The sequence below is a fragment of the Thamnophis sirtalis genome, unplaced genomic scaffold (assembly GCF_051295495.1).
Source record: "Thamnophis sirtalis isolate CommonGarterSnake01/CBP01778 unplaced genomic scaffold, rThaSir2_p1.2 scaffold_1, whole genome shotgun sequence".
Lineage (NCBI taxonomy): Eukaryota > Metazoa > Chordata > Lepidosauria > Squamata > Natricidae > Thamnophis > Thamnophis sirtalis.
This window is the reverse complement of record NW_028261381.1, coordinates 95,156,841-95,172,127: the sequence shown is the minus strand read 5'-3', so window position 1 is coordinate 95,172,127 and position 15,287 is coordinate 95,156,841. Positions and strand designations below refer to the sequence as shown.

Genomic DNA, 15,287 nt, shown 5'->3' with positions numbered 1-15,287 from the left:
TCTAGATTGATGGTTAAGGGCAAAAGATTCAGTTTAATTTGTACATTTGCTAAAAAGGTTAATATCAAATAATGTAAAAAACAATGGAGCCCGAGGGGCCAATGCTGTAATTCAATTTTTTAAAAGTTCATATATTCAATGAACAAATTAAACATAGAAAGGGTTTCCTGGAAATATGAAAACTGATATAACTACAACTAACCTTGGGTAACCCAAACTGCTAAAATGCACTTACTTCCATTTTTTACTGCATAACAAATCTGAAGACACATGGAATAGACAATGCAGGCTGCAGATGAACTGTCCACACCACCACTAAGTGGCAAGAAAAATCCTCCCTTAACAATCACAATAAGGAAACCAAATTAGAACATTGTTGGGAACCATGCATGCAACTTTTCAGGAGTTGTATCTTCAAACTATTAATTTTATAGTTCAACATTATTTATTTCTAGTTACAATTATCCATGAATGGTCCATAATTATTAACATCCAAAATGAAGGTTAATTTACAATTTGAAAACAGATGTAGAAAATATTGTCGAAAAGCCTGCAGCTGTAAAGGTAACACAAGAAGGTTCTTTATATTAGTTTGGCTGAGACTACAGGTACTCCTCAACTTATGACCAAAATTGAGTCCCAAATTTATGATCTTGAGAAATTTGTTAAGTGAGTTTTGCCCCATTTTGCAACCTTTTTTGGAACATTTGTTAAGTAAATCACAGCAGTGGTTAAATTAGTAACATAGTTGTTAAATGAACCTGGCTTCCTCATTGACTTTGCTTGTCAGAAGGTCGCAAAAGGAGATCACATGACCCGGGGAGACTGCAACCATCATGAATGCAAAACATATGACCATGGGGATGCTGCAAAGGTCATAAGTGTGAAAAATGGTCATAAGTCACTTTTTTAGTGCCGTTGTAACTTCGAAGTCGCTAAGTGAACTGTTGTAAGTCGAGGACTATCTGTATCTACTATTTGGATCTTCTCTTTTCAGAACTCTCTCTCTTAACAATGACAATTAAAGACAACAATTACATAGGAATATGGAAGAATTGGTATTTTAATACTTTTATATTCCCCTTCCCACCCTATCAGCCTTTCTGAATTATGACTCTTAAGAGATATATAAACTCATTAAATATAAATTATGCATGTTCTGGCAAACACACACTAATTAAATTTACTTGGTAAATATATTATCAGCAAACTAAAATTGCAAACCTACTTATGGCAGAAATAGTGCAGTTAACCAACTGTAGTAGTTTTTCTTGTTAAGCAGAGACAACCGCTACACCAACACTTCTCTTGGAGCTTACTAAGTTTCCTTCCCCCACTCGCTATAAAGATTCTTTTAATTAGAGAAGAAGTCAATTAGAAACTACTAACGTCACAGAAAAGCAGCAGAGTAAACACAGTTTATTTTGTAGATTTATCTTTGGATGTCAAGCTTCAAAGTGCATTCAAACTGCTTTCACTTTCATTGCTTCGCAGCTTGCCAACACACCCGGGGAGGAGGGAAAGGGAGGGAAATATTGGAATGTGTATTCCAGACAATAACAAGAAACCAGATCTTTTCACAACACCACCCCGACACCCAATTGGACAATGTGATCTGCATTAATGGGGGGAGGGAAGATTCTATATTTTAATAATACTGGATTTCCTGGGAATTCTCTAGCACTGTTTCCGCTTTCATGGTGTGCCGAAATGATGTACTCAATAAAGCTTTGCATTAAGACAGGGTATCAAACTCATGTGACATATCAGGATTCTCCTTTCCAATGTCAATCGGAACCTTGACATTGGAGTTCATACAGATATCAAAGGCATTTTTCTTAAATAATATGACAGGTGACTATCACCTAATCAGGAGCATGTTCATCTGCACAGTGTAAACATAAAGATAAGCTGAGTTCTGGCATAAGGAGTTTGCTACATTTCATGTATAAAGTTCATAAATACTCTTATAAATGGGAGTTTCTTCCATTTATGAGAGTATGCGGAGCATGCTCTTAATTTCCAAATATGCCTATTGACTCAAAATGTGGGATCCCTGCTTTAAGTCATTAGCAGATGGACAATGTTACAAACATAAGACACCACTCATTACAATCCCAACTCACGTTGCATTCACTTACTTCACATTATGACAACTTTTTCAGCTGAAAAGCCACTAAGGCATTATCCTTTTGCTCAGTGTAAAACCCTCCAATACAGGGGTGTCAAACTCAATATCATTGAGGGTCACATTAGGGTTGTGTCTGACCTCGGGAAGGCTGGGGGGGAGGGGGCATAGCCAGGGGGAGTGTGGCCAGCTTGATATCACTCCCCTCCCCCTGAGCTCTGTTTCCTATGACAGAGAGCTGCAGAAGGCCATCATGGCTAAAAATGGAGCCTCCCAATCTCTGTTTTCATTGGGAAAAGCACTGCAGGCCAGGCCTTCGCTGTTTCCAGGACGGCCCCACAGGCCATATCTAAGCACTAAGCCTTCAGTTTTATACCCCTGTTCTAATATAATAATATGGAACTATGATGTATTAAAAGGGAGAATAGAACAAGCTCAGGCAGCAAGAATTTTTGTCAATGGCAAAATGCCCATTCCCAAGCTCTTCCTGTGTGAAACAAGCTTCAGTTTCATTTCAACTGCTCGAGCTAGATTAAAGAGTCAAGCTGTTAAACAGATGATAGAAGATGAGGCAGGTCATAAAGAGCCCAAAGATCATAAACAGTCCAAAGGCAGCATATATAGGTCAATTGCTATTGCAAGCTTCTAGTTTCTACATAGACACAGACAAAGGGAGGGACACACACCTTCCCTTCTTTCCCTAAATCTTCATACAGATTTTACCATTGCTTAGAATTTGGGTCAATAAAAAAATTAAAATCTTTACCTGTTTACTACACCTTAAGTAGTCCCAAAGCCAACATGCTGGACCTAGGCTGAAATACAGCAGACATATTTTAAAACAAATATAAAAAGCACACTCTCACAAAATCATGTCATTTACCTTCCTGGGATCACTAATTAGCATCATTAATGTTTTTAGAGTAAAGCAATGCTCCTTTATTTATGTTGTGCACAATTATCCATTATATATAGCACAATCATGTAGGGTTAGTCAGAATAAATTCCAAAGAGCCAAGGTTTTATAGCAATAGCAATAGCAGTTAGACTTATATGCCGCTTCATAGGGCTTTCAGCCCTCTCTAAGCGGTTTATAGAGTCAGCATATCGCCCCCACAGTCTGGGTCCTCATTTCACCCACCTCGGAAGGATGGAAGGCTAAGTCAACCTTGAGCCGGTGAGATTAGAACCGCTGAACTGCAGATAACAGTCAGCTGAAGTGGCCTACAGTACTGCAACCTAACCACTGCGCCACCTCGGCTCTTTTATTCCAAGATCTTGTGCCTTCACTGCAGCTGAAGGTTCTTACCCTAAATGAAAATCCCTTCCTTCAAGAAAAGATAATTTCCAGATGCATATGACACCATAGGGCAGAATTCCCCAGTGATTCCGGCTTTGCAGACCAGCGAGGGAGGGGATGGTTCACACAAGTGGCTGACAAGCGCACACAAATGGAGCTTGTGTGTGCATGCATTTTCTCGTTGCTTGCCCAAGTGAGGATGCATGTGTATGTGTGCATGCTTGCCAGCTGTTTCCACGGCCCAGCTGTGAACCCCTCACGGTCCCCTTGCTAGTGGGTCACGGCTAACAGTGGGCCACCAGTTCAGATTGTTAGTTATCTGCACTCCCAGATACTTAATATTGTTGACTCCCTCTACATCTGCATCAATGATACCGAGTGGAGAATGACCATGCTCCACTCAGAAAAGCAGAGTTAAATTAAGAGAATGAAGCGGAGTGACTAAAATCTATAGGAATTACACCTCTATCCTCTACCGAATCCTCTATCAATTCTGAGTACATGCTGCCTTGTCCCTCTGCTATGTGTGTCGCCCCTCCCTATAGCTTCCAGCCACATGTCCTTGTGCAGGCAAAGTCATACATAAACTATTTTGCCTACCTGATCTCTTCCTCAGGACTATGATACTTCCACTGGATAGGTTCACTTGTAGGCGTGCAGATATCATCGGAATTTGACAATGCAAAGTTTACTTTTATTCTAGGATAAGGAGTCACTTTACTTGCCTGGCCAATTAGAAAAGAAAAACAAAGTCACACCTCATAGACAATATGTTTTTCAGTAAAAGCAATGTATCTGACAATTCTCCTTCATGCCCATTGCTTGTAAATGTGTGTTATGCCTGACACACATTGTTAAACTTATTCATTTATTGAAATTCAAGCAAGAAATTCTTACTGCTAAGTTTCGGGAGGATATTTCTGCTCTATAACTTCTGACGTCTTCTAAATCCAAAGTGGCAACGAGGACTTCCTAAAAAAAAGTGACAAGAGAAATTAATATCCTTCAAAGTAAAACATTTTCAAAACCATTTTTCACTAGAGGTCTATAGTAAAATTGTAGTTAACTAGTTATATAGTTTATATTGGAGGCACAGAAGCACTTTGAGCTTATTTAATCCCGCTGATGTTGATAAATTCCTGTTATGTACCAACCCTCAGATAGGAGTATTCATTGAATACTGTGTATGCATATTAACCAACATTATCAAGCATTGCACCCCCTGCTAGAGCCTTACTATGTCATCCAGTGAAAACTGACGTCCTTGAGCAACTGTAGCACCATTCATAGATATCATGGCACATCCATCATAATACAAGCGATCACCATCACAGCCTTTCTGGTTTGCCAAGACGTAGATTCCTCCATTCTGGAAAAAGATGTAAATGCATGTGTTGCTAATTACAACAACCTTTTACTGTACGTTTAAATAGCAGAGGAACCATTTGGCAATCTTATGTAGGATAGCATTAAGCATCACTATTTGGGCCATCGCTGAAGCAATATGACTATCCAGGGCCATAGTCGTGTTGACTTTGATGTGAAAGCAAGCCAGTACGTGCCAAAAATGCATTTTATGACGTCAGAACAATCTTGACTCTTCTTTTAAGATTTGGAATCCTTTAATATGTACAGTGCAAATCTGCAACTGAAATCAGTTATTTCTCCACATAGAGATGATTTCTGGTGACAGAACTGTAAGAAGTTATAAAGAGATGTACTGAAACAGATAAATGCCACAGTGTCTTATTTCCATCACTATGAGAGCCTCAGGTGGCAACAAGGACTCAGATAGCACTTTCCTTGAGGCAAAAAATAATTTAAAAAATTATCACATACAATGTAAAAATATGCCAGGAACATTACCTTTGTTGTTGCAGAATTTACCAACTCCACTCGAGTGTCTGCTTTTCTTAATACATGGTGACTTGCAGAGGAATTTGTGAAGATTTCCACACCATCAATTCCCATTTCAATGTGAGGGCTATAAAATAAATAGCAAGCAAATAAATACCTTGTCTCCATGCTATCCAAAAAATTCGTTTTACTATTATGATACACCACAAAAGATTAAAAGAACTGAGCAGTTAATGGAATTTGTAAGCAAGTAACCAAGCAGCAGGGTGGATGAAAATCGATGATTTTTAAAAATAAAAATATGGATTTCTAAACATTTAAATCATTTTTTTAATTTTTATCAAATTTATTTTAATAAAATGCTTTTGGAGTAAAAATATATCTAAAGATAGTTTTCTATTTAAGATACATTAATAATTAAGTTTATGCAGCATGAAATGGAGCTTAGTCATGTAGCATGAAGCTGCGTATTCTGCAATATTGGGACTGACGGTGAGTCAATAGCGGTTTAGAGGAAGAGCCGCTGCGGAACCGAGATGACAGTTGCTCTTTAAAAATTATGATTTAAATCAAGTTGATTTAAATTAAGCCTTAAGAGTGATTTAAATCATGATTTAAATTTATGTACAGAAATTAGTGCAGTTAACACTTCTAAATAAAGTACACAGAAGACTAAAGCCTATCCCTTTTACCTGGTTGGTATCCATAGTTCTTCACATATTTCAGTCCCTATGCAAGTATCCAAAGTTGCTAGTACGGCATCACCAAATGGAACGCTTTCCTAAGATAACGAAAAAATGGGGATATACTATCAGAGATGACATAAAAGGAATCCATAACTAGAAATAGAATCAATAAAAAGGAAGATATTTGTCCTAAGTGTGATTAAGACATGGATGTGTACTCAATATCTAAATGCAAGGAAAATAGCCTGTCAGTCGGAAACACTCGGGAAATAATTGAAATGATGTTGGACAAAGGGGAAGGAAAAATGAAATACTTGGTTGCAAGTATTTTAGCCAAGATTCTGAGCAGCTTCTAAAATCATAAAACCTAAAAATAATTCAAATCGGGTTTTTAAAAACACCTACAAGAATACTTTCAGCTCCAATTCTTGATCAAAAATATGGTCTTCACCCCTTCAAAAGTATGAAGGTCACTTGACTTTCATGGAATAAGGTTTTCTAAAGGAAAGGAGCTGCCACTGACACAGCACATTTCCACACTTTTCTCAGACTCTCAAGGGATCTATCTCCAAGCTAATTCTTATAATGGGTATATTCTAGTCAAACCCATGGAAAAGATGGGTTCATGCTGCATAGGGTGTATAATTAGAACTTTGAATAGTACTTGGAAACATGTCAACAGCCAATGGACGGCTGCAGGCTCATCCTCCTAAAGTGGCTCTCATCTGCTAGCAAGTTAGCTGTTACTTGTTATACCAGGTGACATTTCCAAGTAGCCTTCAAAGGCAGCCCTAAATAGGAATAACTTTTGTCCTACTATTATTTTCATATGTTAAAATTTTCTATTTTGTATGCATCTAATCCAATCCAATCCAAATTTTATTACGGTCCATAGCCCAGCATATGTATGCACCAAGAATCTGCTCTATTCATTGTTGAATTTCAGCAGCATGAGTTTTAAGGGATGCAAAAAAAGATATTCTGGGACTGCATTCATTTTGTAAGCAACAGGTTGACTGCCCTTATTATCCTGTTTTATGAAACCAGAGTTTAGCTGAATTAAAAAGATATTATCTACAAGGTATATGTCTATGAATTGAAGCAGCTTTTTGGAGAAGTAAAACTTCAAAAGAAAAAAAATCAAGAAATTCCAGTTTCATTAGGACTTCAGGAGCCTGAAGCTTCAGGTACAAAATATTTTGAAATTATGAATAATACACTACTTCTTTATGCTATTAAGCAAAGTTAAACATCTAAAGCTTACTTTCTTAAGTATTAATAAATATAAGGTGAACTGACTTTATAGATAAAGCCTTTAGATTTTTCAAAACAGGCACATGCAGTCTACAATTTTTTCTATCTTGCTGATAAAAGATCACTATCACTTTTAGGAGAATTTAGGGATAAAAATAAGCAGCCCAAAGTTTATTTTATTTACCTTTTGCTTTAAGTGAGATGCTCTCTATTTCACAGGTATCAGCAAGTAACTAGGTTAATTAACTATTTTTGATTTAATCGTATCTCAAAAGTTAAGAGAAATGAAGCAAGATTAAAAGTTATTGGTTATACAATTGCAAGAGGCTAAGAAAATCATCATCTAACTTGGTGTCTCCCCAAGTACTTAGCCTACAACTCCAAGAATTCCCAGAGAGTAAAGACTTGAATTTCATTTCAGCCATTTACCTGGTCTTTCAGAAAACTACAATGTTCTTGAATCCAGAAGAAAAGAATATTACCTGAGCTGTAATCTCTTGGATCATTCTTGGAAGAAAATATTCTTCTACATGCCTAGCAAAGGAAAAACAAAATCAAAGAGAGGGAGAGGGAAGGAGGGAGGGAGAGAGAGAGAAAAAGAGAGAAGAACCTTCATTGTATCTGTGCCACATGCAGCTTCCTTGTAAGTCTTAAGTACTGTACTGGTCAGTTTTTGCACAGGTGACTCTTTTACCTGCAGTATTGTTGCCTTGATTTGGATATCTTGATTAAATCCTGTAAGATCATAAAGGTTTTTCCATCTCTGCAGTTTGGGCCTTATTTCTGTTGCACTATGCATCCCCAAAATGACAGATGGAATTTGGGGGATGTAGACAATGTTCCCTCTAAGCTGCGTGGCCACGGACATAACAAGAAAACGCCGTGCAGCAGTTTCCAACTGCCACACAATGTTTTTAATGTCTTAAAATATGACTTAAAATATCCCCCCCCCCTCTCTGCACCGAACTCTCTCCTCCAGCGGGTAAAGTCAAGGAAGACTTTGCCCGGAGACCGATGATGCTGCAGAAGGGAGAATTCCCATTGATCCTCTGGGGATTCGTTGGTTCCTGGGAAAATGTGATTCGCTGGTTGTAGCCTGCATTTCTCTGCATATCCCGTGTTTCTCAGGCATTGTGTCATCTGAAAGTCTATTCTGGGCTCAGCAGCCTTTCTGCGATCCCTTCACTTTGTGGAGAGATGGAAGCAGATTGGAGTTGGACTTCCTGAGCCAAAGGGGTCCACAGGATCTTGCGACTTGATTTTTGAGCAGTATCAATCTATTCCACTCTTTCCTTTCCCTTTCTGTCCTTCTTCTATTTTCCTTTTTTTTTCCTTTTCCTTTCCTATCCTTTCTCTTTTCCTTTCCTTATTTCCTTTTCCCTTCATCTTTTCCCTCCCCTTCCCGTTCCCTCCCTGCTTCCTTTCCTTTCTTCTTTCCCATTTCCTTTCCTTTTTCCTTTCCTTCTTTTCCATTTCTTTTCCTTTTTCCTTTCCTTTCTCTTTTCCTTTCCTTATTTCCTTTTCCTTTTTTTCTTTTCTCTTCCTTTCCCTTTCCCTTCCTTCTTCACCCTTTCCTTTTCTTCTTTCTCATTTCCTTTCCCCCCCCCCACCCTTCCCTTCCTTCTTTCCTTCCTGGGGGTCTGAGGGAGAGGGAGGGGACCCTTTTCCTCTTCCCCCCCTCCCCAACATCTGCTCTAATGGCAATTATGGCTAAACAAAATTCAGGTGCTCAGGATGAAAATGTGCCGCTCAAACACTATACTTTTCTCCACACACTGAAAAAAAATTAGGGGGAACATTGGATGTAGAACATGTCTTTTGAGGTTTAGTACTACATCATCTGCAAAATGTATCTTTTCTTCTCAGTGGATGCTAAGTGCTGCCCATAGATCATTCACAGCTCACTGTAGGCCATTTGTGGACAACATTACCATCCTACAGTGCAGCTGACAGTGCATAGAGCTTATTTCCACACATGGGAAATAAGCTCTATGCAAAAAGTGTGGTGTGAGTGGAACGACTCTATTACCAGTCAAGAAGGTTGCTCTGAAGGAAGGGATCAGTTACTATGAGGAAACCATGGGCAGCTAACCAATAAAATCCATCAAAAATGAGTGAGATGGATGAACACATACTGGTGTACTCCAAAGATGTTGTTGGAAAAAGGCTGAAGAAAAGTTCCTATAATGCCACAAGCACAACCAGTTCTCAGTTTTATATAATGATCATTGTTTGTATAGAATAATGTGTTTGCTTACATTATTCTATGCAAGTTAAGACAATTAGAATCTACAGTGTCTTGCAAAGCCATTATATTATTATAGGTCTACCATCATTTAGCAAGTATATCAGCAATGAAACAGAATACATGGATCCTAATATCTAAATATTTTCTAAAATATGTCTCCCGAAGGATCTTGCAGACTTACAGTGGCAAACATCAAAGGCAACCCAAATGTTCAGATTCACTTGGGCAAAAGCACAAATAAGGAAGAGAAGTTACCGTAATCTATTCCAAGGAGTGAACCACCTCATTTCTCGATAGTTTCCTGAATTTGCCAATGCTATCTTCGGCCGTATCAAAAGAATTTTTCTTCATCAAAATAAAAAGAAAACCGTTACAAGCATCTACTATGGAACCAGGAAAAAAAGAGACTTGTTTTAAATCATAACTTACCATATTTGAAAAATACCAAATCCACTGAGAGTCAAACATACAAATTCTAGGCCAGTGATGGCTAAACTTTTTGTTGTCGCCTGCCAAAACTAATGCAAACTGTGTGCGACACCCCCCACCCGTGCCCCATCCCACTGCGCATGCACGCATGACCCCATACTCCCCCTGGTGCCCGTGCATGCACACATGACCCCAGTGCTCCCTCCCCCCCGCATGCACACACACACACACACACACCCTGTGCCCCATTTTGGGCCAAGGAGGCCTCTCTGTAGCCTCCTGGACCAAAAATGGGATGCAGGGGAGGCATGCTGCACCCCCGTTTCATCCCTGCCCCCTGCGCATGAGCATGCAACCCCCACACCCGTGCATGCACGTGACCCCCGTCTCACCCCACAGGCGCATGTGCCCCACTCCCAGGCATGGGCGGCAGAGAACCGAAAATCAGCTGGCCGGTGGGAGGTGCACATGCGTGCGTGGTAGAGCTCAGCTGGGGCGACGGCTCATGTGGCCACAGAGAGGGTTCTGCATGTCACCTGTGGCCTAGGTTCGTCATCACAGTTCTAGGCTATGTGAATAGAATTATAACAAGAAGCCATGATTCTAGCCATGCCATATTTCTGGTTACATTCAGTTCTGGACAACATACTGTAGTTTAAGAATACGGATACAGAACCATTTTCTCTCTCCCTCCCTCTCTGGTCTGCTAATTGCTTCCAGGAATTCCTAAAGTTGGTTGTCACTTTTAAAGGCCCAGATACACTATATTGCCAAAAGTATTCGCTCACAACTGCTTCTGATTATGTGGATGGGTGAGCGAATACTTTTGGCAATATAGTGTACCTACAGAACCATTTACTTCATCAGGAGCTGTCCCATGGAGGACTACTGCATATAGTTATGCGGGTTGATAGCATGCCTTCTCTGGAGTTTGCCTCGTCTTTTAACTTATTTAAAAGCAGCTTGTTCCATTGAACACGCAAAGCCTCATGCAAGTCTCTAATAGGCTGAAATTATTTACTCCAGCTTTTGATGCTGCCTAAATTTATCTTGCTTTTCCATCTATCTTCTTCTCCATCTCTCAAAAACTCCAACAATAGCTTTCTTTCCCACATTTCAACTTTCGCTTCCTCTCTTAACATGGAAAAACCTCAGCATGTGCATTCAAATCTTCATTATTTCAATCCCAATTTTTCTCAGGCTTCAGATTATCAGTTCCAGGCAGAGCTTGACTATCTGGGATCGCAGGACAAGATGGCAGACAGCATTTGTTTACTTGATTGATTGATTGATTGATTGATTGATTTTCACAGCTGCCCATGTAGGCAGCTTACAAAATAGTGTTTCTAATTACTTACTTGTTTAGAAAAATTACTCTACAGTTGTAACGAACATTTCGGTGCATAATAGGCCTATAGAAATAAAGATATTAAGTTATACATTTCCTTACTTGGATCCTTTCTTTTCAAGAATGTAAACTGATTTTGGATTGCATTCAAATTTCTGTTTCTTAACACATAAACAGAAATGAAAAATATTTCTTGCATATCAATTGCAATCTCATATTAAGATGATCAAAAGATTATTCAAAAATATGTTTGCATCACTGTCATTTATTGTATATAAGGACGAATCAAATGTTAATCTTTTAAACTACTTTGTTTGTTATTCTAAAAGTCCTCACATGTTTACCACTGAAGATAAATCTTTTCATCAAGTGGTGTACTGTAAATCTTATACTTTCTTGAACCTCCAACACACTGAGAATACTAATTGGTTTCTGTTCTAAAATATTTCTTTATGTTTTACTGCAATGATCAGAATACTGAGAATATCAATCTTCACATCACTTAATCCACCTTAACCCAGAAAACACAAAATAATGTCAACACATGACTCTCCTCCTGATTTTGTGATGTTGGAACTTACCAAATCTTACCTAAAGCTTGAATTCTACTACCTTTTTCATATTTTAAAGTAAAAATTCTTTCAAACTGAAATGAACTGGGATGACTATATAGACAGTAAGATTTAGGCTACAATAAGAAAGTGGTTTCCCATAGCCTTCTTCCATGACTATTTTTTTATACCCTTAAACATAAACTTGAAGAAAGATAACACTTAAAATGTTCATCTTTAAAGAAAACAATCTTTTAACCAGCTAACTTAATCTGAAGCTAACATTGCTATGTCTTTTTTACTAAAAGCCTCCCTATGCAGTCAAGTAATAACACACTTACATCCCAATATCGCATATTATGTCCTGAATACCAGGAGATTCCAAAAGCTTGGCCAAAACTTGAAATGAATGTAACAGTATGTCAGATTCATAATAATGATCTGAACAGCCATAACCACTAAAAAATAAAATAAAGAGAGATGAATTAAATTACAACAAAACATCCCAGGTTATTTGCATAATATGATTTTTCCAAATTCTAAATTCAATATCAATAGAAACACTTTTATTCAACTTATGCACATAATAATAATGCAGAATTAATTTATATATGTCTACACATTTAAATGTGTTTATGTGTCAGAGAAACTAGGAATGGGTAACCAAATATGTTGTTGGATTACTATTTCTATTTTATTTTTATTTACTAAATTTTTAAAACTACCTAATAAATAAAGCTCTCTGGACCGTTTGAAAGAAAATACACTAACAATTTGAATAAAATCACCAATGTTAGGTATGTGTGCCCTCCATTTCCTTAAGGTCCATTTCTACTGGTTTAATGTGTAAACTATCTAATGCAAGAAGTCTCACAAACAAAATGTCTGACTTCCTTCTGCTCTTGAAAATGTTCCTTTTTGACTTCATTTTTGTTTGCGAGACCTGGTTGAATGCATTTTTTTGAGACCCTTTTTTTATGGCAAGTGATTATCACATTTTTTGGTCTGACCAATTGCAGAAGTGGTCGTCATTGCCATTTTTTGCAAAAAATTCCCTAGGATTGAAAAAGATTAATGTTACTCCCGAGCTTGCTTTTCCAGAGTCCAATGTTTGTGATCTGATTCTAAATACTACAGTTCACTTCTTGTTATGTTACAGAGCACGATTGTAATCTGTAATGAAAAAGTTAATTGAACTTTTAACCTGGGGGGGCTCCTTGCCCACATCCTTTTGTTCTTCTGCCATTAATTAATTATGCCTTAAACGAATCAACAAATGAACCAATACATGTAACTTTTTACAATGCTGTTACAACCTTGGGGCTGGAGCAGTTAGTCATTGACAACACCAGGCTCAACAATTGTCTAGATACAGATCTTAAATTTAATTTATGGCTTACACGTTAAAGAACCCTTTTCTAACAGCGATCATAATACAATTGACTTTCGTATCAATCTGCATCCTCCTGAACTGCGTCTTAATGACTGTTCTTCAAATTATAATTTTAAAACAGCAAACTATGATTTAATAGTTGCTGATTTTGCATCTTTAAATTGGCACTATCTGTTATTAGGTTATAAAAATCGGAATGGGACTGTTCTCCTCCTACCCTTCACTGCCCCTATTTCTCCCCCAGTCATCCATCTCTACCATTTTGATGCCGCTGTTAGGGTCCTGGGTAATAGGACTCAGTCTCTTCCATCCCTGGCCCTTCCTCATGGGCCTTAGGGAGAGATACTCTTCACCCCCGCCTTTTGGGCTCAAGAGACAGTTAGCCGCCATCCAATCGGATGAAGGGAAGGGAGAAAGATAGAGAGAGGGAGTGTTTTGTGTCGAATTTCCAATTGCCTTGGGTCCGAGCTAGAAAATCTAATAAATCCTTTGCATTCCCCCCACCCCAAAATGTTGGGGAATAGCTAATTTGTTTTCCCCCACCCCAAAATGTTCGGGAATAGCTAATAAATCTTTTGCACTCCCCCCACCCCAAAATGTTGGGAAATAGCTAATAAATCCGTAAACGGGAGTAAACGGGATGTTGGGAGCAAAATTGGAGCCAATAAAGAGATTCATACAGGTTCTCTGGCTGTGTTGCCTTCGTGCCATGCCTCAGGTCATCACAATCCGAAATGTACTCAGCTTCCCTAAAAAGTTGAGGATTACTGGTTTATACAAACAAGTTGTGAATTACTAACCAAATTTCAAGTTCTGGGCCAAGTCGATATCTTGCTCCTTTTTCTTTAGCAATTTCAATACCTAGGAGATTAAATTATCATTTTTATTCATCTGCAATATGTTGTCAGAGAAAGCTTCCTATGCTTTGAAATGTAGGTAGTGTTATGTGTATCCTTTGATTTTGCAAAGCAAGAAAAGAATATTCGAGTATGAGACTGAGGACACAAGACAATTGAGATTTTCAGGAACCTTTTAAAACCAAGTTCCTATTTCTCATACTTTCTAAAAGCAAGTTCTTAGCTCAGAGAACAGGTAAGTTAAGATTTCTTGTACTTTAAATATAGTATAACAAAGCTGTTTTCCACATGCTATTGCTAGCAGAGCTAGGATAATAAAAATCATATACATTTTTATAACTCATATTCCTGAAGGCAAAATATATTTCAACAAACTGCATCCACTTATTACCCTGAATATAACTCTCTCTCAGCCCAACTCACCGCACAGGCTGATTGTTGTGGGAGAAATAGGAGGAAGATGTGCTACCTTTCATTATTTGTAAAAATAAAGGCAGGATACAAATAAATAAAATGAAAAGATAATTATAATGCAATGCTACACAATATATAATACATACATGACAAGAAAATGTTATGGGTAATAAACCAAAGTTATACCTTATACAAGGTATACAAGATAAACTGAAACTGTGAAGCAATGAGAATTTTGAGGAAGTAAACAATTTAGTTTTGCTTTTTAAAAAAATCCTGAACACCTCTTCTTCTCTATATAGCAAATTACCACATTGGGGAAAAAGTTCTACGCAGCCCCATTCAAAACTGCAACAATAATATAAAAGTAGTAATAATAAACCATTTTCATCTGTTTTTATATCCAAATTAGTGAACTATAAGGCCTGAAGTACTTGATTAGCATAGAGAAAACCTGGATTTTAAAAACCCAATGACTGCAATTGGGCTAGTCAATTTTTCTCAGCCCAACCAACCTCACAGGGTTCTCATTCTTTGAATAAAATAAAGGGATGCCTTTTCTTCAGATAAAAAGCTGGTAGAATACAGGCAAGCTATAAAGCTCTATAAAATAAGACTGTGCATATAAATTAGGACGAGTCAGCAATAATTATCCTTGCAGAACTATAAAAAGCTAGGACTAAAAAAAACAAAACACCACCCAAGTAGTAATTAACTACAATACCAAACTGGTTCTCGCTCTGATGATGTTGTAATTAAAGCCAAAAACCTAAAAGTCTGAGTTGGAATCCTGCCTTGTGAGTGAAATTACTCTCAGCCCAA

General features: G+C 37.9%; 1 protein-coding gene across 2 annotated transcripts in view; it reads right to left on the bottom strand.

Annotated features, from left to right (window-relative positions):
* NADSYN1 (NAD synthetase 1) overlaps positions 1–15,287 on the bottom strand; it is a 39,142-nt gene that overhangs the window by 23,438 nt on the left and 417 nt on the right. For both annotated transcript variants that reach the window (XM_087719124.1, XM_087719127.1), the window contains exons 2-13: positions 13,995–14,055; positions 12,143–12,259; positions 11,261–11,314; positions 9,729–9,818; positions 7,708–7,759; positions 5,978–6,066; positions 5,295–5,412; positions 4,666–4,797; positions 4,326–4,400; positions 4,029–4,153; positions 2,895–2,943; positions 236–338 (exon numbers count right to left, since the gene is read on the bottom strand). In XM_087719124.1, the coding sequence (XP_087575250.1) occupies positions 236–338; positions 2,895–2,943; positions 4,029–4,153; positions 4,326–4,400; positions 4,666–4,797; positions 5,295–5,412; positions 5,978–6,066; positions 7,708–7,759; positions 9,729–9,818; positions 11,261–11,314; positions 12,143–12,259; positions 13,995–14,055 (1,065 nt within the window). The remainder of the gene's footprint in view (positions 1–235; positions 339–2,894; positions 2,944–4,028; positions 4,154–4,325; positions 4,401–4,665; positions 4,798–5,294; positions 5,413–5,977; positions 6,067–7,707; positions 7,760–9,728; positions 9,819–11,260; positions 11,315–12,142; positions 12,260–13,994; positions 14,056–15,287) is intronic.